The sequence below is a fragment of the Eurosta solidaginis genome, chromosome 1, assembly GCF_040869045.1.
Source record: "Eurosta solidaginis isolate ZX-2024a chromosome 1, ASM4086904v1, whole genome shotgun sequence".
In the NCBI taxonomy this organism is placed as follows: Eukaryota; Metazoa; Arthropoda; class Insecta; order Diptera; family Tephritidae; genus Eurosta; species Eurosta solidaginis.
The window spans coordinates 276,114,870-276,138,308 of NC_090319.1; the positions used below are offsets into that span (position 1 = coordinate 276,114,870).

A 23,439-nucleotide genomic window follows, 5' to 3' on the forward strand; every position below is an offset into this window, starting at 1 on the left:
CTGGACGTGGCTTCATCCGATTTCGTCGCTTTTCACAGAAAACAGTTACCGTCCTAGAATCTAAGCCTCTACCAAATTTCACAAGGATTGGTAAATTTTTGTTCGACTTATGGCATTAAAAGTATCCTAGACAAATTAAGTGAAAAAGGGCGGAGCCACGCCCATTTTGAAATTTTCTCTTATTTTCGTATTTTGTTAAAATATTCATTACTGGAGTTGAATGTTGACATAATTTACTTATATACTGTAAAGATATTAACTTTTCTTTTAAAATTTGAATTAAAAAAAAAAAAATTTTTTAAAGTGGGCGTGGTCGTTCTCCGATTTTGCTAATTTTTATTAAGCAGATATATAGTAATAAGAGTAACGTTCCTGCCAAATTTCACCGTGATATCTTTAACGACTGCCAAATTACAGCTTGCAAAACTCCTAAATTACCTTCTTTTAAAAGTGGGCGGTGCCACGCCCATTGTCCAAAATTTTACTAGTTATCTATTCTGCGTCATAAGTTCAACTCACCTACCAAGTTTCGTCGCTTAATCCGTATTTGGTAATGCATTATCGCACTTTTTAGGTTTTTCGAAGTTTTCGATATCGAAAAAGTGGGCGTGGTTATTGTCCGATATCGTTCATTTTAAATAGCGATCTGAGATGAGTACCCAGGAACCTACATACCAAATTTCATCAAGATACCTTAAAATTTACTCAAGTTATCGTGTTAACGGACAGACGGACGGACATGGTTCAATCGAATTTTTTTCGATACTGATGATTTTGATTTATGGAAGTCTATATCTATGTCGATTCCTTTATACCTGTACAACCAACCGTTATCCAATCAAACTTAATATACTCTGCGAGCTCTGCTCAACTGAGTATAATAAAAGTTCTTTACAAAATGGGTAATGGCATTTGTATATATGTATGTCGATATGTGTAACTTATGACTTATGGTAAGCATGATTCGAAAAAGAAGAATATGTCAATCAACGTGAGCGCTAAAATATGGCTAATCGTGAGCATTTCTTTTTTTACAATTCTGTGTTGTTATTCGTTGTTTTTGCTGGCATTATTGTTTTCTTTTTTAAATCGTTTTTTCTTTCTTGGGCTTATCAAATTCTACCCTAAAACGTGCGCTATTAAAGCGCTTGTCGAAGTTAAATTAATACTCAATACTTTACGAACTTTCAACAGTAAATCAACACTTTTTGACGCTGCTGTCGTTGCATTGTTGGTGTGTGTGTGTGTAATACAAGTCAAGGATTACAAATTACAAAAATGGTTGCTAACAACAAAAAAATTGTGTTTGCTTTGCTTATGTTTGCAGCAATGCTGAGCGAAGCTTTGTGCAAGAATATCGCAGAGGATAATACTTCCGATGTTGCTGGTTAGTGATTGGAAAATTTTTGAGAATTTAAAAGTTACAAGTGAATGTCTGAAAATTTGAGAATTGGCTAGTTTGAAATTTCAGAAAAAAAATTTGTTAATAACAATAAAACAAACATGTCTGATCTTTTAAAAGATCTGTATGAATCTTTTAAGACCCGTGCCAAAATGTCAAGTTTTTTAGATATAACAAGAAATTTATCAATTTTGTGCTCATGTGTAATGAAATTGCGCAGAGACCTTAGTGAAAAATAACGAATCTAAACCTAGTTTTAAGTTAAGTAGTTTAAAGTTGGTTAAGTCTCAAATTGCTACATACAAGGTGTTACATCTAGCGAAAAAATTTAAATGTTACAAATAACATTATATGACAGTGAAAACACACATTTTGAGTAACGTGTCTTAAATTGCAGGTCTTGCACAAATTTTTATCAAATTTTATAATACTGCACTAAATCCTGAATTAAGCGGTCAAGAAACGATTTTTTCTTTATTGAGGCACATTTCGGTACGCAGGTTAAATGCCGCTTAATGAATGAATTTTTTACACAAAATTTTACAGATAGAAGAATTTGAGAAACTAATTGTATTCTGTTTTCAACATTCTTATACCTATATGACACTACTTTATTGTGCGTTGGAATCCAAGCTAGAGAAAATGACGAAACTTTATCGGAACTTCAAAATACAAAAACAGTTTCTACCATGGGAAAACGAGACGACTATTCCCCCAAAAATGAATGAGTTTGACATGTTTTTGTTTATGTTTTAAATTTTATTTTTACATTAACATTTTTAACAATAAAAACAATGCAAATAACACGGAAAAATTATTTCGGTCTCTGATGGTCCACTTTTTTCACAAGAAAGTTTATTTTAGTTGTGTTTTTTTTTTCTTGTATTTCGTTAGGTTTTTAAATTTAGTTTACACACTTACACGAGTACTGAAACCGTATTAGGGGGGAGGGCGACAAAAAAATATAAGAGAGAATACAAGAAAAATACACAGAAAACAAAATAGTGTCATATAGGTATCATGAAACTTATAAGCTGGCTATTCAAACATAACTTAACATAACATATTTTGAGTATGGCAAAGATACAATTTTGGGAAACTTTCTACTCTTTCTAAGTTTTTTAGAGTAAAGGGATAGACCTATTGGCTCATAGTCATAGTCAAAATAAAATCGGTTTAAATTTAGTTGCACCTTCTTAAAATAATTTTCAATAAGCAATCTGTGCGCGCTTTACACACAGAGTATATTAACTTTGGCAACACAACGGTTGGTTTTACGATATAAAGGAATCAAGATAAATATAGACTTCCATATATCAATATCATCAGTATCGGCAATAATTGGATAAATCTGTGTCCGTCCGTAAGCCCGTCCGTCCGTTAAGACGATAACTTGATCAAATTTTGAGATATCTTTGATATAAAATTCACTATATGAGCTTATCTGGACCCATAATAGATTGGTATTAAAAATTTGCGAAATCGGACGATGACCACGCCCACTTTTTTGATATCGAAAATTTAGAGAAATAGAAAAATTAGTTAATTCAAAAACGAGTAGCGTTAAGCTAATGAAATTTGATAGGTTGTTGTTGTTCTTTTAGCGATAAGGACACCATCGAAGGCCTTGGGGAGTGTTATCGATGTTGATGGTCCTTTTCCGGATGCAGATCCGGTACGTTCCGGTAACAAACACCATTAAGGAACTAGCCCGACCATCTCAGGAACGATTTGGTATGACCACATGAAACCTAGATCCATAAGGAACTTGAGGTCGCCAGAGCCTCGATTGTAAAAGAAACAGGATTCGCCACGGGTAGGTGAAATTGACAATTGCGTTGGAGAAGCTATATATTGCGCTAGAAATCCCTTGAAAGAGTTGCGCTACACAACCCCTTGAATCAAATTGGTAGTTTAGTCACCTCTTACGACAAGCATTTCTGCCGCGGGTATATTCTAAGCCCCCTAAACCGCTGGGGGGATATTTGTGAAGTGTATTGGTTTTATGACGCAAAACATAAATTTTAAAAAATTGTGGAATGTTACTAATCATAAATCAAAAACCGTTAAACCGATCATAATTTAATTCCAGAGAGCTTGCCTTTACTATAAGGAATGTTTCGAAGCAAAATCAATGAAATCGGTTATGGACCACGCCCATTTTTGTATTAAAGATTTTTAAAGAGTTCGTGGACGAATAAATAACCTATATCTTTGCAAAAAAAAGCTTTATATCCATAGGTGTAGTGAGGGGGAAAGGGGGGCATCTTTCCCCGGGCGCTACTCACTGAGGGGCGCCAATTGAACCTAAAAATCCGTTAGAATTACATACATTTATAATCTCGTATGGAGAAGAGATTTTTTTGGCGGCAAAAAATATTTAGCCCCGTGCGCAAGAAAACCTCACTACGCTGTTTATGTCAATAATGTTGCTTTTCCCAACTGGAGCTATAGCAAGAAATAGGAAAAAATTCAAATTTTTACAAATGGGCATGGCCTTTTATGACTATGCAATTTTCTTTGTTTCGGGAGCCATAACTGGGAGAAAAATTAACATATGTATAGTAATAAAATTTGATAAACATATTTTCCTTATAGCAAGAAATATTTCTAGTAAAATGGGATGTTATCGGTTAAAGACCAAGCCTACCTTTATATAAAATAATTTGAAAAGTGTCGTAGACTATAATCATAAGATATATTTTAGAAAAAAACAAGTAAGGAAGACTAAGTTCGGGTGTAACCGAACATTACATACTCAGTTGAGAGCTGTGGAGACAAAGTAAGGCAAAATCACCATGTTGTAAAAAGAACCTAGGGTAACCCTGGAATGTGTTTGCATGACATGTGTATCAAATGGAAGGTATTAAAGAGTATTTTAAGAGGAAGTGGGCCATAGTTCTATAGTTAGACACCATTTAGGGATATCGCCATAAAGGTGGACCAGGCTTGACTCTAGAATTTGTTTGTACGATATGAGTATCAAATGAAAGGTGTTAATGAGTATTTTGAAAGGGAGTGGGCCTTAGTTCTATAGGTGGACGCCTTTTCGGAATATCGTTATATAAGTGGACCAGGGTTGACTTTAGAATGCGTTTGTACAATATGGGTATCAAACGAAAGGTGTTAATAAGTGTTTTAAAAGGGAGTGGGCCTTAGTTCTATGGGTGGACGCCTTTTCGGGATATCGCCATAAACGTGGCCCAGGGGTGACTCTAGAATGCGTTTGTACAATATGGGTATCAAATGAAAGGTGTTAGTGAGTATTTTAAAAGGGCGTTGGCCTTAGTTCTATAGGTGGACGCCTTTTCGAGATATCGCCATAAAGGTGGACCAGGGGTGACTGTAGAATTTGTGAGTACGATATGGGTATCAAATGAAAGGTGTTAATGAGTATTTTAAAAGGGAGAGGGCCTTAGTTCTATGGGTGGACGCCTTTTCGGGATATCGCCATAAACGTAGACCAGGGGTGACTCTAGAATTTGTTTGTACGATATGGGTATCAAATGAAAGGTGTTAATGAGTATTTTAAAGGGCGTGGGCCTAAGTTCTATAGGTGGATGCCTTTTCGAGATATCGCCATAAGGGTGGGCCAGGGGTGACTCTAGAATTTTTTTGTACGATATGGGTATCAAATGAAAGGTGTTAATGAGTATTTTCAAAAGGAGTGGACCTTAGTTCTATATGTGGACGCCTTTTCGAGATAGCGCCATAAACGTGGACCAGGGGTGACTCTAGAATGTGTTTCTACGATATGGGTATCAAATTAAAGGTATTTATAAGGGTTTTAAAAGGGAGTGGCCCTTAGTTGTATATGTGAAGGCGTTTTCGAGACATCGACCAAAATGTTGACCAGGATGATCCAGAACATCATCTGTCGGGTACCGCTAATTTATTTATATATGTAATACCACGAACAGTATTACTTCCAAGATTCCAAGGGCTTTTGATTTCGCCCTGCAAAACTTTTTCATTTTCTTCTACTTAATATGGTCACACCCATTTTACCAAGTTTTTTTCTAAAGGTATATTTTGCGTCAATAGACCAATACAATTACCATGTTTCCTCCCTTTTTTCATATTTGGTATATAATTATGGCATTTTTTTCATTTTTCGTAATTTTCGATATCGAAAAAGTGGGCGTGGTCATAGTCAAATTTCGGCCATTTTTTACACCAATACAAAGTGAGTTCAGATAAGTACGTGAACTGAGTTTAGTAAAGATATATCGATTTTTGCTCAAGTTATCCTGTTAACGGCCGAGCGGAAGGACAGATGGTCGACTGTGTATAAAAACTGGGCGTGGCTTCAACCGATTTCGCCCTTTTTCACAGAAAACAGTTATCGTCCTAGAATCTAAGCCTCTACCAAATTTCACAAGGATTGGTAAATTTTTGTTCGACTTATGGCATTAAAAGTATCCTAGACAAATTAAGTGAAAAAGGGCGGAGCCACGCCCATTTTGAAATTTTCTTTTATTTTTGTATTTTGTTGCAATATATCATTACTGGAGTTGAATGTTGACATAATTTACTTATATACTGTAAATATATTAACTTTTCTTTTAAAATTTGAATTTAAAAAAAAAATTTTTTTAAAAAGTGGGCGCGGTCGTTCTCCGATTTTGTTAATTTTTATTAAACAGATATATAGTAATAAGAGTAACGTTCCTGCCAAATTTCATCATTACATCTTCAACGACTTCCAAGTTACAGCTTGCAAAACTTCTAAATTGCCTTCTTTTAAAAGTTGGCGGTGCCACGCCCATTGTCTAAAATTTTACTAGTTTTCTATTCTGTGTCATAAGTTCAACTCACCTACCAAGTTTCATCGCTTAATCCGTATTTGGTAATGAATTATCGCACTTTTTCGATTTTTCGAAATTTTCGATATCGAAAAAGTGGGCGTGGTTATTGTCCGATATCGTTCATTTTAAACAGCGATCTGAGATGAGTGCCCAGGAACCTACATACCAAATTTCATCAAGATACCTCAAAATTTACTCAAGTTATCGTGTTAACGGACAGACGGACGGACGGACGGACATGGCTCAATCGAATTTTTTTTCGATACTGATGATTTTGATATATGGAAGTCTATATCTATCTCGATTCCTTTATACCTGTACAACCAACCGTTATCCAATCAAAGTTAATATACTCTGTGAGCTCTGCTCAACTGAGTATAATAATAGTATTATATTTATCATTGATTCACATACCAAATTGTATTGCAAGAGAAAATTGAGAGACATTTTTGTTAAGTGGGCGGTGCCATATGTTTTGTAGAAAAGTAATTTATTTGAAATTAATTGCACAACTGAAGCTCATGCTGAGTATATAATGTTCGGTTACACCCGAACTTAGACACCCTTAGGTTAGGTTAGGTTAAGAAGGCGTGCGTGGGCGATACGCACACTTCCACTCGGAGACATTTTTGTCCATTGTGAGTGCCCTCAGTAAGTACAGGGTGGCGGCAAATCCATTTAGCGTCATTACCTCCTAGCGGTCCCCAAAGAACCACTTTCTTTCCCTGATGAACCCAAGAAGAAGCGAGACGTACACCCTCCCAACCTCTGCCAGGCTGTCGAAGAAGCGTGAGCCCAGAAATCTGAGCCTTCGTCTTTGAAGCGCCGGGCATCGGCAGAGAAAGTGCTAGATCGACTCCTCTTCCTCCTCATCCTGACAGCTTCTGCAGAGGGAGCTTGTTGGTATTCGCCACCGTCGGAGCATTGTTGCGATAGCACAATGACCTGTGATGGCACCCGTAAACACCCTCACCACAGATTTGTTCAGTTAGAGAAAGTAGCTGGTGCCCTTCCTATCCAAGCATGGCCATAAGGACCTTGAGACTTCGAAGTCAACCCTATTGTTCAATAGCAGTTCCGTAGCCCTGTTCTCATATTCGTCGATTCTCCCTAGGAGACAACTCAGCGGCGGGCGGACGGAGCTGTCCACCTCACTTATGTCTAAGTCCTAGCCACCTCATCCGCGAGTTCATTCGCTTCAATGCCACTGTGGCCAGGGACCGAGCAAAGGGAGATATTGAGATGACTTATAGAAGCCAAAGAGGCTCTACACCTCCGCACGATGTCCGATTTTATCATGTTGGACTCTAATGCCCTTAAGGCGGCTTGGCTGTCAACAAAGATTGTTACGTCGGTGTTGGAGACCACGCTATCTTGGAGCAGCTTTGCCGCTCTGTCTATGGCATAGACCTCGGCTTGGAATACACTGCATACGTCAGGAAGTCGGCATGATTGGCTTAGCTGTAGATGTGTCGAGTACATCCCAGCTCCAGTTCCCTTTTCCATTTTCGAGCCGTCGGTGTATATTGTGATGCCCCTGCCGTTGTCTAGGCCTTCTTCCCATTCCTCCCTTGAAGGATATCGTATGTTCTGAACCTGGAAGTCCAAAACCCCTGTAGTGTCGTCTGTTTTGGATGTTAGGTCAGTTATTATTCTGTTTAATTGCCCCTTCGTCATATCGTCCAGAATCGTCGCGTGTCCGTGCTTAGCTCTTTTCCACATGTTGGATTCTTTTAGTCGTAGAGCTCCTCTAGCGGCTAATCCCTGCACGAACACTTGTAGAGGCATCAAGTGAAAGATGACATTTAGCGCTTCCTGAGGTGCGCTGCTCACGGCGCCTGACATTCCCAGGCATGCCAGCCTTTGTACCTTCCCGATCCTCTGCTGATTACTCTTTTTGTCTAGCGCCTTCCACCAGACTAGAGCTCCATATGTTAGTATCGGTCGAATGACTGTGCTGTACATGCCATGAATGACATGTGGTGCCAGTCTCCAGTTCCGCCAAAAAGCCGTTTTTCACGCGTAGTATGCTGCTAGAGCTTTCTTTGATCTCATCTCAACGTTCCTTATCCAGCTTAACTTGAAATCAAGTATAATTCCAATATATTTCGCTTCCGAAGATAGGTTTAACATTGTGCCGTTTAGCCTCGGTAAGTTAAAGGAGGGTATCTTTGTCCTTGTCGTGAATAGGACAAGTTCGGATTTTGTTGGGTTTACCCCCAGCCCATTTTGCCCTGCCCATCGCGAAATGTCGTAAAGTGCCGACTCCATGAGTTCGCTGATGGTTGGCAAGAATTTGCCTCTGTTCAGAATCACTAAGTCATCGGCGTATGCAACTACCTTTCTTCCTTTTCTTCTACAGATTTCAAGAATTTCGTTGACTACCAGTATCCAGAGAAGAGGCGATAGCAACCCGCCTTGGCGGTGCCTCTGGTGGTCATTTTTCCAATAGAACCAGTCTCTAAAGTCGCATTGACAACTTTACTCCTAAGCATAGATCCATGCAACTATAGAGCTTTGGGTTCCATATCGTGTAAGAGCCTTGCAGATGGCCTCTGTCTGCACGTTGTTGAAAGCGCGCTCAATGTCGAGGAAAGATGCCAACGTGTATTCCTTGCAGCTTAGTGTTTTAATTTGAAAAGTTTTCCAACAATTTTTATGATAATATTTCCATATTATTTGCCTAATACAGGAGTTTTATAAAGTTATATTATTGTTTATGAATAAAGGGTACAATTCTTATTTTATTAAATATTTTTTAAACAACACCGCATCAGAATAGACAAAACGGACCTGCACTCCTGTAATGATAGACTTTTACTGCATATATTTATACGTCCGTAGAGTGCATAGCTTTGGATGGCACTATATACGAAACTTACGAATTGTTGTTGGCATGTTCTTTATGACGACGTTTTTGCATTATGCTACTTTTAGAAGCACATTAACTAAGTATGCATGTTAGTTGTTATTGCTCAAAAGGGAATGTCCTTTATTGTTTAATATATTTTTAAAAAAATTTAAATTTTGATTTTGTAGCTGCCGTGGTGTGATGGTAGCCTACCACGCTGATGACCCTGGGTTCGATTTCCGGGCGAAACAACATCAAAAATTTAGAAATAAGTTTTTCTAAGTGGGAACGCCCCTCGGCAGTGTTTTGCTAAACACTCCGAGTGTATTTCTGTCATGAAAAGCTTTTCAGTGAAAACTTTCAGACGCCTTTCGGATTCGGCGTTAAACACGTCGGTCCCGTCGCGCCAATTCGTAGGAAAAATTAAAAGCAGCACGATGCAAATTGCAAGAGAAACTCAGCCTAAAATCTCTTCGGAGGGTTTCGCGCCTTTTATCTATTTATTAAAAAAAAAAACTTTGAAGTAATTTTTAAGTTTAAATTAATAAATATTAAAATTTTTTTTAACAGAAGGCCGCACATTCAGTCATCACTTTTTGAAGCGTATGAGTTTTGCTGTTGTTCCCGGTGCCTTTGTTATTGGAGTTATTACTACATTGCTGGCTGCACTCACCGTCGTCTCAATAAAGGGCCTAGGTGTAGGTGTGAGTATTACGCTTCGATTATTTTTTGTAAAATAATTCATATTCAAAAAATTCACCGAGTTGAACACTTTTAGCTAACAAAACATTTTCTTTCCCAATTAGGTAATCCTGCTAGTTTTAGCTATCGGTCAAATGCTATCACGCGCCATTCCACAAGTCCATGCGGCCGCCTACACAGCTGCTCCAGCACCCGTGCCGGTAGTTTACTCACATTCGCATACCCAACAGCCTGTTTGGCTTGAAAAGGAGTGGTAAATAAGAAAATATTCAGAATAAAATAGTACAAAGAGGACTATTAACATGTCTTATCGCACCAGTCATTTAAATAGCGAGTAAATAAACGAAATTACCTCAGTGTAGCGACGCTGACAACGAAAATTGCAAATAGACCAAATATTCTTTAAATTTATAAATTTTTATAAAAAACTTTTCCGAGTGCTAGGCCATGTATATGTAAATTGAAACACCAAAAATGCTTATTTTATATATAAATTGTATATTTGTCAAGTTTATTTTTATTAATTTATTTTTATCGATATTTCGATTTCAAACTGAAATCATCTTCAGGAACTCTTGAGTGCCTGTCGACCTGTCCATAAGCAGTTTTGGTGTTTCAATTTACATATACATGGCCTAGAACTCGGAAAAAGTTTTAATAAAAATTTACTTTAAATTTATATTAATTTAATTATTTAAGTTAGTTTTAATATTTATAAAAAATTTGAATTTAAAATATTTATTTATTTGAAGAAGAAAGAAAGCAATTGGATTAGCAAATAAAGAAATGCACGAAAATTAATTATGCAAATATGCAAAACATTTACTCATTTGAAAGTGAAATTATTAAAATTATGTTGATTGTAATCAATATTCAAAATTGCTGCCCAGCACTTCCTCAGTTTTTATGGACATGGACGGAGCGGAACGTGACGATTGAGGATTGCACGTTTTGATCGATGACAGCTGCTGAAATATGTAGAAAGAAGAAAGTACACGCAACTACGCAAATAAAAAATGTGTCGTCGATAGCAAAACAAATGGTAAATGATGTCAAATGCTATGTTTGGGAAACAATTCTTCGCTTTCGATAAAATTTTGGAAAATATTGTAAACGCAAATGTCGTGCAATTGTGGCTTCTGTGGTTGCTTTTTTTTACATGTGCTTTTTAGGCATGTATGTGACAAATTAATTAAAGTATTATTTGCTGCTCATTAAAATCGCAATGGAGAAAGTAGTTATAGATTTTAATGGACCATGTCGTCTTTATATTCTAAACTGGTAATTCAGTTTCTTCAACTTTTGGCTAAATGTCACTTAGTAATAATTGCGTTTCAATTATTGTTTTTTGTTATCCAAGAAAAACAAACATTTGTAGGCTATTGCTACAGTACTAAAACTACAAAGAAATCATCATCTATCGATTAAAATGCCAAATTGATTCAAGGGGTTGTGTAGCGCAACCCTCTCAAGGGGTTGCCAGCGCAATATATAGTTTCTCGAACCCAATTGTCAACCTCACCTACCCGTGACAAATTCTGTTTTATTAACAGCCGAGGCTCTGGCGACCCGAACTCTTGTTGGATCTAGGGGGTGTGAGAGCGTTATGGCCTAGATGGTTTCATGTGGTCATACCAAATCGTTCCCGAAATGATCTGGCTAATACCTTTATGGTGCTTGGTACCGGAACGTACCGGATTTGCATCCGGCAAAGGACCATCAACATCGATGCCACTCCCCAAGGCCTTCGGAGAGTGTCCTTATCGCTACAACAACAACAACAACAGATCTGACCGTCGCATCAATCTTAATATCTGCAGACTCAGCGTGTCAAGCGCAAGACACGAGCACAAAACGTGCTCGATCGTTTCATCCTTCATCCTTCGTCTGCTATTACTGGCCAAGCCTAATTTAAAGGCATGTGAAGCTAGAAGCCAGTGTCCAGCCAGAATATCCGTCATGTCCTCTCTTCTTAATGATAGAAGTAGCTTTGTTGGTTCAAGGTTCACGGTTCACACTTGGGTCCACGCCTTTCCTGCTTGGTCAATCATGTGCAAGGCGAGAGCCTTCTCTTCATTTCGTCCAATCTAATTGGATCATCTACGGAGCTAGCTTAGGGATGTGTCCTGTTTAGCTAGCTTATCCGCTTTTTCATTTTCATCTGTTCCCATATGCCCTGGATCCCAATATATATGTAAGCTTCTCTCTGTTCCGTTTCTTTCCATGGATTGCTTAATTGCTGCTTGGCTGTCAAAATAAAAGCTGACGCGGCTGCAGTTTAAGCTACTTTATTCCAGTGCTTCTACTGCTTTGGTTACGGCTAGCACTTCCGCTACAGTAATCTGTGCAGCTTGTTGGATCTGTTCATATCCGGATTAGCGTAGTATTCAACAGACCCCACTCCTTCCACTACTTTTAAACCATCGGTGTATATGGGTATCACCTACTATACAGAAGATTCTGTTAATGTTTTTTCAATTAGAAAAAAATGGTTTTCTAAGTGGGGTCCCCCTAGGCAGTGATTTTGCAAACACTTCGAGTGTGTTTCTACCTTGAACGCTCAGTGAAAAGTCATCTACCTTGCAGATTCCATTATGTGTCGGCGTAAAACATATAGGTCCAGTCCTGCCAATTCGTAGGACAAATTAAAAAGGGACTCGACGCAAACTATAAGAGAAGCTCGACCCAAAATATCTTCAGAGGCTATCGCGCCTTGTATTTATTTATGATAAATTTTCTCTCTTAATTTTACAATCAATTTATATGTATCTTTAAACCTTATATGCATCATGGGTCAGATGGAGATCAGCTTCATTGCTTCAGACGACACGATCTCAGAAACCATTGTAACTATCTTTGTGGGCAGCCAGGCTGCCTTTAATACATAGCAATACAACTTGATAAAGTCGCATATCGTGCGGAGAAGTTGAGCCACGCTCTCATCCATAGGGCGTTTCAATATTTCCTTTTTTTGAGCAGAAGCTGTCAGGATGAGATGAAAGAAAAGTCGATTCAACGCTTTCTCTTTCGATGCTCAGAATATACATTCTGACTGAATGAATTTACCGCCATCCGACACTAACTGAGAGCATTCCCAATGGAAAAAAATGTATTCTCACCTATAATGCGTGCGGAACAAGCTCAAGCTTTAAAGAATGCTGACAACTAGTACTTTACGAGGTATTAACTATTTTAAAAGTATTGCGGCATTATTTTATGCTGCTTTTAGGAATTTGAATACGATTTTTGCAGAATGTTATCGGGACGCTTAAAAGATGAGTTATGAATCTTTTGGAAATGACTATTCGTAATGGTGTAGGTACTACTTCGGGATCACTTCGGTAAATCAGCAGGGTCATTTCCGATCTACTTCGGAATTATTTTGTGATTCTTTTCGAGTCTATTTCGTAATAATTTCCAACCATGATGAAAATATTTCAGGGTCCCTTTGATATAATTTCGGGACTTTTTGAGAAGACCCTCATCAGCTTGTCATCGGTAACAACCTATCGGCTTTTTATTAAAGGCTTATGGATGTGTTACCGACTTGATGAGCTGTTCTCGGTATCTATTTAGTAACAAACCCAAGAGTCGTCGATAACGTGGCTATTGATAACACGTTATTTTTAAACCGATAACTCAGCGATAGCATGCCAATTACATACCAATAACTCATGTATAACCATTGTTATCGATTAAAAAACGTTGGCACGTCCATTTGAAACTATAGCACACCGATTGCAAGCCAATAAGTCGTCAATAACAAATGGAAGACACTTCGATAACAAACCGATAGCATTTCGATAACAAATCTATAACTGGTCGTTAAATCAGCTCGCCGATTACAAACCGATAACCCGTCGATAACGGTTGTTATCTACATCAAAATCTTCACACTTCGATAACAAAACGATATCACGCCATCTGGTTTCGGCTTGGTTGCGATTTCGGTTTTGGTTTCTAATCTTTCTAATCCTTTTCAACAATTAGGATAAACGCTCTTTTAATCCACAACGTTATTTTTTAATTTATTAACATATGTACATAGACTGACATAATTGAAATAATAGCGGAGGTTCTAACTGAAATCATTGTACTACTTAATGTACGTATGCATAAAAAATCGTAACTTTATTGGGGTCTCCTTGACATCAAACAAAAATATGCACTTGCATACGAAACTGACCTCTATTCATAACAATAATAATGACCCCAGGGGGTTAGTGGGCTAAGAGGCAACTAAAACAACAAATTGATTCAAATCGTTGTGTATCGTAACCCTTTCAAGGGTTTGCCAGCGCAATACATAGCTTCTCAAACCCAATTGTCAACCTCACCTACCCATGGCGAATCCTGTTTCTTAACAGTCGAGGCTCTGGCGACCACAAATTCCTCATGGGCGAGGACGTGTGGTCATTCTAAATTGTTCCAGAGATGGTCGGGCTAGTACCATAATGGTGCTTGTTTCTGGAACGTAGCGAATTTGCATACGGAAAAGGACCATGAACATCGATAACACTCCATAAAACCTTCGGGGAGCAACACCGCAATAACAAATATAATTTTTGAAAGCAAATGGCTACCGCGTTGAAAGCTTATCGATCACTTTTCAATTAATAATGGATAGCTTTTCGATACTAAAACGATATTTTTTTGATAATTTAACGATAATATCTTAATAACATATCGATAAATTTCCTTTAAATAATCGACCCCTTTTCGCTAAAATATCAATAGTATTTTTTTACAAACCGATAACTTTTCGATAACAACTTAGTAAAACGCCATCCATTAGGGTTTGGCTTCGGCTTTGGCTTGCATCTTGACTTCTAATCCGTCGAATTCGAAATAAATGCCATTTAGTATCATTTGAAAGCTGTACCATTCTTATTAATTGCCATCAAACACCTTTAGACGCGCTGATATTTCAAGCAATTATTAATCAATTACATGTTGTACGCCCCAGCGCCAAAAGTGTTAGAGGCATTTACCATAATACAAAACAACAACTATATTTATGTTTACAGTAAACATAACACACTTAAGCTACTTTCACGCAAAATCATAATTGGGTCGTTTTTTCTACATTTATTGCTATGTTGCAGAAGACAATGCAAGACATTCTAAAGAGATTTGCACATACAAAAATATGATCCGCATATGGCGCTTATCTTCGGTTGCGCGTATGTATGTGAGTTGGTTTTTATTAAGTGAAAATAGCAAATATCAGAAATCGATGAACCGAAAGTTGATTTTCTAAACTAGCTGCGGACGGACGTTATACATACATACATATAAATAATTTGCTTAGGCATTGCTGCATCTGTTGAGCTGCACTAGATTCTTTCCAAGAACCCAATTAAAAATAAATACGCTATGGACAATTCGATGTTACAGCAGCTAGCGGCAGTAAGTATTCTTCTTCAATGATAGTGAACAGCTACATTGATTGTATCTATTTCACTTGAGACAAGAAAGTCTAGAATTTCCAGCTAGAAATCTTGATCAAGAAAAATTGGAAAGCATTTGTAAAGCGTTTGGTGTTTGCTGGTGCGATGCACAATCAAGCGCAGCAGTCACTATTGGCGCACAAAACTGCACAGAAGTGCAATTGTAGTGTAACGCGGTACGGGCTTTTAAATATTCGGTTTTGTTGTAGAGGGAAAAACATCCTTTAAACATTTTCTTAAAAAAATGGCGCAAAAACTGAAACAATTAAAATATTTCACATTCGTATTGCTAATGATGCTTCTGCTTCTTCTTTGTCTAATCACGCCAACCAATCAAGAAAGCTTAACAACTAACGCGCCTACGCACATACACAATGAAGGTAGTGAAAATAGTAGTAGCAGCAATGAAAACGATTCCGCTACGGCCGCACGCAACACTAACAGCTTTGCGAAAAATGTGCCATATTTTCAGGCGTCGCTGACCATGCGCGTCTACGAATGTTTGCGTGATTTTAGCGTTTCACGTTGTACAAAATTATTTATGCTGCAAAAAATGGAAGAACGTAAAAATGTGGCTCATACTGACAATATAACGCGCGACTTTCTCAATCAATTCTTTGATTCGGACGAAAGGTTGGGCAGCTTAATCAATAACAAATTTGCAAATATGTCTGATGAGCAGCTAAATAAGTTTTTAATATTGGAATTTCAAAAGTTTTTTAAGCACCGCGACATCAAATTGCATATACTGCCGGGTGTGGAAATGAAAATAGTACCAAGCCGTAATAATAATTTGAGTTTTGCGCTAAAGAAAGGAAAAAGTGAGTTGCGAAGGGAAAGAGTTTTATATGTTTGTTTTTTTTGTTTTCAAGAGGTTTTAAATAGCGGTTATTGTTCAAAATTTAAACCAAAAACTAATTTTATTTATATTGGAGGAAAACAATTCATTTAAGTTTCCTAGTTTGTTTCGAAAACAATAATTATTTTTTTGAGTTTTTTGAAAAATAACTGTTATTTTCGGTTCGATATAAAATGTCTTACAAAATAACTTTTATTTTCCGAGCGGAATAAAAAACTCAAGAAATAATTATGGTTATCGAACCAAAATAAAAAACTTTAAAAATTGTTTTTATTTTTTGAGCGAAATCAAAATTTCAAAATAAGTGATCGAAATAAAAACCTAAAAAAGCAGCTGCCATTTTTCGACAAAAAAAAATATATATATATATACAAAAAAACTTTTGTTCCGGATCAAATCAAAAACCCAAAATAAATTTTATTTTCTGAACAGAACATGAAATCGAAAACATAACTATTATTTTTTGTTCGAAGTGAAAAACTTAAAAAATTACTTTTTCTGAACAAAAAAAAAAAAAAAACAAAACGTAATTGTTACTTTCCGCATGAAATAAAAACTCAAAAAATATCTTTTTTGTTTTTAATCGAATAGAAAAAAAATTAACTGTTATTTTTGGACGAAAATAAAAAAACCCACAAAATAACTAATACTTTTCAATCAAAATTATAGACTGTTGTTTCCGTTGAGAAAAAACTATAAAAACAAAATAAAATTATTTTCGCATTGAAAAAAGAAACTTAGGAAAAAAATTTTATTTGCCAAACGAAATAAAAAACTAAAAAATAACTTTTATTTTTTGATCCAAATAAAAATCTCAAAAAATAACAGTTATTTCCGATTCGAAATAAAAAACTCTAAAAATGAGCATTTGGGATCAAAATACAAAACTTGAGAAATAACAGTTATATTCCGAAAAAAAGTAAAAACTACAAAAGTAACTGTTATTTTCCGACCAAATTAAAATCTCAAAAATTATTTTGTGTTTTCCTATGGAAACAAAAAATTCGAATATTTCGTATTATTTTCCTTACGAAATAAAATCTCAAAAAATATTTTTAAGCTATTGCATAGATTTTATCGCGGGCTTGGCGACTAAATCAATAAAAACGGCAACGGATATTTGTCAAAAAAGGTTCGAAAAGGTTCGAAAAAGTTTCGGTGTTAGCAACAGGCTGATTACATAAAATTGGATCTATTTATGCGAATATTGGTTGTTGTCTTTGGTGTACATTTATCTTCACTACTGCACTGTAGATGGCACTGATAATCGCCAGATGCCAGATGGGCTGCATGCTAGATTTATTCAATAAAAGTAAAAAATTTGTTTTCTTATCGGTCACCACGCTTAAAAAGTGTAACTTGAATTAATATCAAAGACAACAAAATTTTGCATAAATATTATAATTGCATAAGTTGATAATATGCAATAGCTTTACCGTGGCAGTCCCCGAGTGCCACACGTCCTTTTTTTTTAAAAGGCGCATTTTAGAACAAAGCTTGTATATGTTACTTATTTTTGTAATACAAACGGAGTGCGTAAAAATAAAAACAAAAGTCGATTTAAAAGCATATTTTTAAAACACATTTCTACCATTTTTTAATAATTTAAACTTTTTTAAAACTTTCAGCGCCCAAAAAACATAACAAGAATGATATCTCTAGCGGCCGCACTACAAAACTTGATAGCAGCCTTGATGAAACTCTATCGACGGCGGATATGAGTGAGGCACAAAGCGATGAATTGGCAAATACCAAAAATGGCGAATTGGGTGGCATTGGCGGTGTTGGTGTTGGCGGTATACGCCGTAAAAATAAGAAGGGTTCTTCTTACTCTTCTTATAAAACGACGATTTTACAAATGGCTGTTCCCGTCATGGTTATGCCCGCCATTCTCATGGGCACTGTTATACCGTTTTTATTACCGGTTTTGAAAATGGCCACGATTATGTCGATTGTATTGAATAATAGCGCATTTATTGCTGCGCTCATCTATGCTGCTCGAACACATGCGAATGCACAGGAGGAACAACACATCAGTTATCCGCCACAAGGACATTTTTAGGAAATTATTTTTTGTTTTGTGTTTTGATTTTATTGCTTTTTTAATTACTCGATTTTTTATTCGCGAAGAAATAAAAAAAAAATAATTAAAAAAACGGTAAAGAGTTTTCATTTCCCAAGTTTTTGTATTAGAAATAATAGGAAAAGGTTTCCAATGTGATCTCTGCAGCCTACATACCTGCCGCTAGAGACTTCCCAGAACTCCGTTCTTCTCTTACGTACATGTAGAGGCACTATAGTTTAAGACCCATAGAGTGCACTGCAGAGCGTTCGCCGAACTCAGTATGTCTTATAGGGGATGCTCATAATGCTCATATCCGTGTAGAGAAGATATCTTCCTTTGCACCCAACATGCTTGGCTTTGGCTGCTGCTAAACTGTCGCTACCAGAGTCAAGAGAGTACTCAGATAAGAGGAACCTGTAGGTCATCCTCTGCAAGCTCTGATCTGCTGAGTACGGTGTCCACGGAACATCTCTCAGTGTCAGGTGACTTTATTACCTGTTGCATCGAGTAGGGTGACGAGCCCCAAGGTGAATCAGTATCCATCAGCGCGGTGGCTTCGCTCACAATTTCGATTCTGGAGGATAGTGAGCCCGTTGATGGAACAGCACCCATGCTAAGTAGCTACTACGTTTCACTAAGGCCTTGCTCTCAATATTGATTGAAGTCTTGATGCAACTCTTATCGATGTGAACGCACACTATGCGGCTCAATATTTTGTTGCATGGAAGATGACGACTTGTAATTAGCTGGTCACTGACAGTCCAGATTTCGCACAATTTTCAGACGAAAAATAGAACATTAACATGTGTCTTAGTGCCAAAAGAATTGCAAGAGGTAAGGTATGCAGTATATTGTGCTGAACTGGAAATAACCAGATCCTACAACCTGTCAAAACACTGTAGTTAGGTGGATGTAATAGCCGGAACCAAAGCAGTAGAAACACAGGAAGATAATAGCTTAAACTGCAGCCGTGTAAACGTTTATATTGACAGCCAAGCAGCAATTAAGGCAATAATCGCGCATAGAACAACTTCTAAAAGTATGTGAGAGTGTAAGCAATCCCCGTAAAGAAACGGGTCAGGGAGAAGCATAGATTTATATTGGGTCCCAGGGCATATGGCAATAGATGGGAATGAAAAAGCGGATGAACTAGCTCAACAGGGCACATTCATCGATGCTTGATCCGTAGATGTTCCAATTATATGGGGCGAGATAAAGAGAAGGCGGCAGGAGCACATGATCAACCAAGCGGGAAAGGCGTGAACCTAAGTATGAGGCTGTGTTATATATTACAGCCTTGGACTAACAGTGTTCCTTCTATCATTAAAAAGAATAAGGCTTTGTCAGTGAGGGCAGACTTGGTAAGTGCAGGTTGTAAGAGGAAACGGTAAAGCACGTTTTGCGCTCGTACCGCTACCAGGCTACAAATCCAGATATAAGGAGTTATACAGCTGTCAAATCTAGAAGCAGCAAGTGGCGTAGGTCTAAAAAGCTTCGAGTGTTTGCCAAGAGGAAGGATTTTTATTATGACATAGGTCCTGATTTTTGATAGGGTTTCACACTTTGGTCATTAAACTAACTTCAAGTAACACTACGGACTCATTCAGTATATGTGAGGTCCTCATGGACCGGCCAATTCAACTCACCTTACCTATCTTAGCGTCGCTACGCAGTAGTTCACTGCAATCTATAGACTGTACCAGGGGATGGAAGTAAGTGTGTGAGCGCCCTGGAAGGAGAATTAGAAGTTTGTTGAGATAAAAAGAGTACAGGAAGGACAGTAATAAGAAGGAGAAATGGAAGATAGCAAAGACGAGAATGCGATAGAGAGTGACAGTGGGAAGTACGGACTACTTTGTTTGTAACAAAACCAATTTTCGGATAGAACAACGTCCGTTCGATATGTTTTTATTAAAATTCACCATTTTTTTAATTTATTTTTTTCTGTGACCAATCAGTCGCTGGGGGAAATACAATAACAATTTTATTAAGGTTTATTTAAGAATCTTGTTCTACTAGTATCAAAATACTCTTTATTTTTCAATAAATTTTTATTATATATTTTATTAACACTTCTATTACGTTAAGGTCATTTGGTTACCTTTTTGCTTTCTTTTTCTGATACCTTTCGATAAAAGAAAAATTTTGAAATTTCCTTTCATGACTTTGTGTATTAAGCGAAACTCCCAAAAAGACTAAACAGCGAGATTTAGCCTATTCCAATAACTGATAATAAACAAACTTACGTGGAGCAAAACTGCTGTTAAAAGAAATTATAGGAAAAAATTATAAAAATGATAGTAATTGGATAATAGAGGTCTGTTAGAACATTTAGGCGAAGTTTTTTTTCCAATTAATGATACGGTTAGGAGCTCATAAATATGCATATAAACCTAAACTTTGTCTATAAACCTAAGAATAATCAATAAAATTTATAAATGTTGAAAACTGCATCTGAGTTATAAACCATTAAGGCGATATACATGGAAAGCATAGGGCTGGGCATTTCGCGACCTTAACAACACGTGCCTATGTTTTTCTTCACGTAACAGAAGGGTTAATAAGCCAACCGACTTTGATGCTAAATATATCAGTGCGCCAAAAAATCCATTACTATTAGCTGAAAATTATTATATTATTTTAATATGAGGAATAAGAAATTAGGCAAAAGTGGTTGGTTGTGAGTATATTTAGTATTTTGTGTGTATGTATGTGTGTCCTTGCTTATCTTGTTCACCATCAAAATCATGTTTCGCCACACTGAAAGCCAGGTTTAACTTCTTCGCTGGTTGATCTAACGACGAATGAATTTGATTTTGCTTTTAAAATACTTCCGCTTTGTTATTTGTTTTCTATAACAGAATAAAAAACTCTTCTCCAGCAACTCGATTAGCAAAATTTTAACAAATTTAAATAAAATATATTGTATAATGATGAATAAAGATCAAGTTCGCAAAGTTATGCAATTTGCTACTTATGACACTACGAGAGTGTTGCTCATTAATCAAAAGTTGAAAGGTTATATTTGAGCTAATAAGAATTCAGAGATGCGAATATGACTAAAGCAAACTGATTGTAACGCCTCGAACTAGAAGGTGTGTAAATAAATTTAATTAGAACAAACCATTATATAAATAATTCAAAACACAATGGCAGTGTAGTTCAATTGAAATTTCGTCAATTAAATTCTTCTATTTCCCATTTTCTATAATTTAAAAAAAATACCTATGAATTTTGTAACATAAACTTTTTGAAACCCGTTTTCCCAAAGTGAAATTTCGAAAAAATTTTAAAAAATTTTCAAAGTTTTTATTTAGAATTTAAGGAATTTTGTAGACAATTGAAAACGTACAAGTAGGTTAGGTTAGGTAAGATTTTAGCCGCCCTGGTATGGAAATAGATAGCATGAAGGTCCGTTGTAATGCCTTATAAAATAACGTAAAATGACTTAAGTTATAGCTACTTACAGAGACGTTGCGTAGCAACGATATATTTTCTAATCAAAACGATCTCAAACTTCTCTTAATCATCCGGAAACCGAAGTGAGTTGTAACAGAAATACTTTCGCTTAGTTCTGGCAAAAGCTGATGATAAAGTAATTCATTGATTCCTCCTCATCATTCTCCAAACAGCTCCAGCAGGATGGGTTTTCAAGTATATTGGGACGTATCGCATATATTCCCATTGGACAGTGTCCTATCAAAACCGCAATAACCATTGATAGATGATCCTTAAAATTTTTATGGATTTTTGACAAACCTTCTTTCATTTAAAAAAAAAATCGTATGAACGAATATAAAAAAACACCGTTCAGAAAAAAAATTTCAAAATCAATAAGAATTTGAAGAGACCTTTTACTCGAATTCTTTTAGAATAAATTTTGGTGGGCTGCAAAACAGCAAACTAAAAAAAACCTCAAAAAAATTAGATCGAAATTTCCGCAAAGTCTTCTAGGATTTTCGAATTTTTTCTAGAAGTATTTTGAAAATTCTTTACATAGTTTCAGTTTAGAAATTCATAGACATTTTCACTTAAAACAGAAGAGTTTACATTTTTAACGAAGTTTTATATAAAACTGCCATGACTATGTTAAAAGAATGGTTATGTATATTAAAAATTTCCGCTTGATGGTGCTGAGGTGAAAATGTTTAGTTAACATTGAAAACATTTATAGAAAGCCGACGATGCAAAGAACATAGAATATTGAACGAATTTTGGATCATAAAAATACAAGATGCGATATACCTACGTAGAGAATTTTAGGCCGAGCTTATTTTCCAATTCGCGTCATGCTCATTTTCAGTTTTCAATTCTACAAATGGCGGGACGGTACCTACATGTTTTACGCCGTCTCCCAACGGCATCTGCAAAGAGTATGAGTTTTCACTTAGAACAATTTTATGGCAGAAATACGCTCGGATTGCTTTCCAAATCACTGCCGACTTTTTTTTAATTGAAAAAACTTGTTTCTTAATTTTTGATGTTATTTTGCCCGGGAGTTGAACAAAATATCTGCGTTTTTGTTATAGCAAAATCTTGAGTACGGGATATAAAAGTAAAGCAAACTTTTTGAGGTCTCAGTTTGGTCAATCTGGAACAATGTATGGATTTATCGAAAACAGTAAAATTAAAACTAAATTTGCTAACAATTTGATTTGTACACATTTACGTTTCTAACGACGTCTTGATATCTCAGTCCAAGATAAAAAGTATAACTGGGAGGAGTTTCGCCTTGAGTTAGTATACGGCACAAATTTGCTAGTCAATTTTCACAAATGGTGGTAATATCCCAAAATTTTTTGTTTAAAAATCCAACTCCTCGAAACAGTCCCTCAATGAGTCCAAACTTATTCTTAAACTGTCCCGAAATTATCCATAGAATAGTCATGCATTGTGATTAAAATAGTTTCGTAAAGATCCAGCATCGATTCCAAAATAATCCCACACCGATTCCGTATTAGTCTGTAATTATCCCTAAAACAATCCCATAACGATCTCAAAATAGGTTCAAAACGATTCCAAAATTACTCCTGAAATAGATATAAAATAGTTTAGAAATGATCCAAAATTGTTATCATAATGTCAAATTATTCCGAAAACGTTCTGAAAGGATTGTGAAAATAACCCCAAAATTATCCCTAAAAGCTCCGAATTGATTTAAAATCCCGAAATTATTCTTCAGATAATCCCGAAATTATTACAAAAAAACTTCGAAATGATACAATGATTAAAAAATAAGTCTATACTAGTCCCAACTTATACCGAAAGAGTTCCGAAATTAGTTCCAGAATTATCTACAAAT

The 23,439-nt window shown here is 36.3% G+C and overlaps 2 protein-coding genes across 2 annotated transcripts; both read left to right on the forward strand.

The window, feature by feature from the left end:
- Positions 1-1,186: 1,186 nt before the first annotated feature.
- Positions 1,187-10,587, forward strand: apn (apnoia). Its single transcript, XM_067770627.1, has 3 exons — positions 1,187-1,387; positions 9,632-9,765; positions 9,868-10,587. The coding sequence occupies exons 1-3, from the start codon at positions 1,279-1,281 to the stop codon at positions 10,018-10,020; spliced, it is 396 nt and encodes a 131-aa protein (XP_067626728.1). The 5' UTR covers positions 1,187-1,278; the 3' UTR covers positions 10,021-10,587.
- Positions 10,588-15,457: 4,870 nt separating this feature from the next.
- Positions 15,458-18,134, forward strand: LOC137240531 (uncharacterized). The gene is made up of 2 exons (XM_067766955.1): positions 15,458-16,034; positions 17,701-18,134. Exons 1-2 carry the CDS (start codon positions 15,458-15,460, stop codon positions 18,132-18,134), a joined length of 1,011 nt encoding a protein of 336 aa, XP_067623056.1.
- The last annotated feature ends 5,305 nt before the right edge of the window (positions 18,135-23,439 follow it).

Bases quoted from the DNA above. Each gene is read 5' to 3' on its own strand.
- apn (XM_067770627.1), top strand. From the start codon at position 1,279: ATGGTTGCTAACAACAAAAAAATTGTGTTTGCTTTGCTTATGTTTGCA. The intron at 1,388-9,631 runs GTTAGTGATTGG...TTTTTTTAACAG, and splicing joins TAATACTTCCGATGTTGCTG to AAGGCCGCACATTCAGTCAT. The intron at 9,766-9,867 runs GTGAGTATTACG...TTTCCCAATTAG, and splicing joins TAAAGGGCCTAGGTGTAGGT to GTAATCCTGCTAGTTTTAGC.
- LOC137240531 (XM_067766955.1), top strand. From the start codon at position 15,458: ATGGCGCAAAAACTGAAACAATTAAAATATTTCACATTCGTATTGCTA. The intron at 16,035-17,700 runs GTGAGTTGCGAA...TAAAACTTTCAG, and splicing joins TGCGCTAAAGAAAGGAAAAA to CGCCCAAAAAACATAACAAG.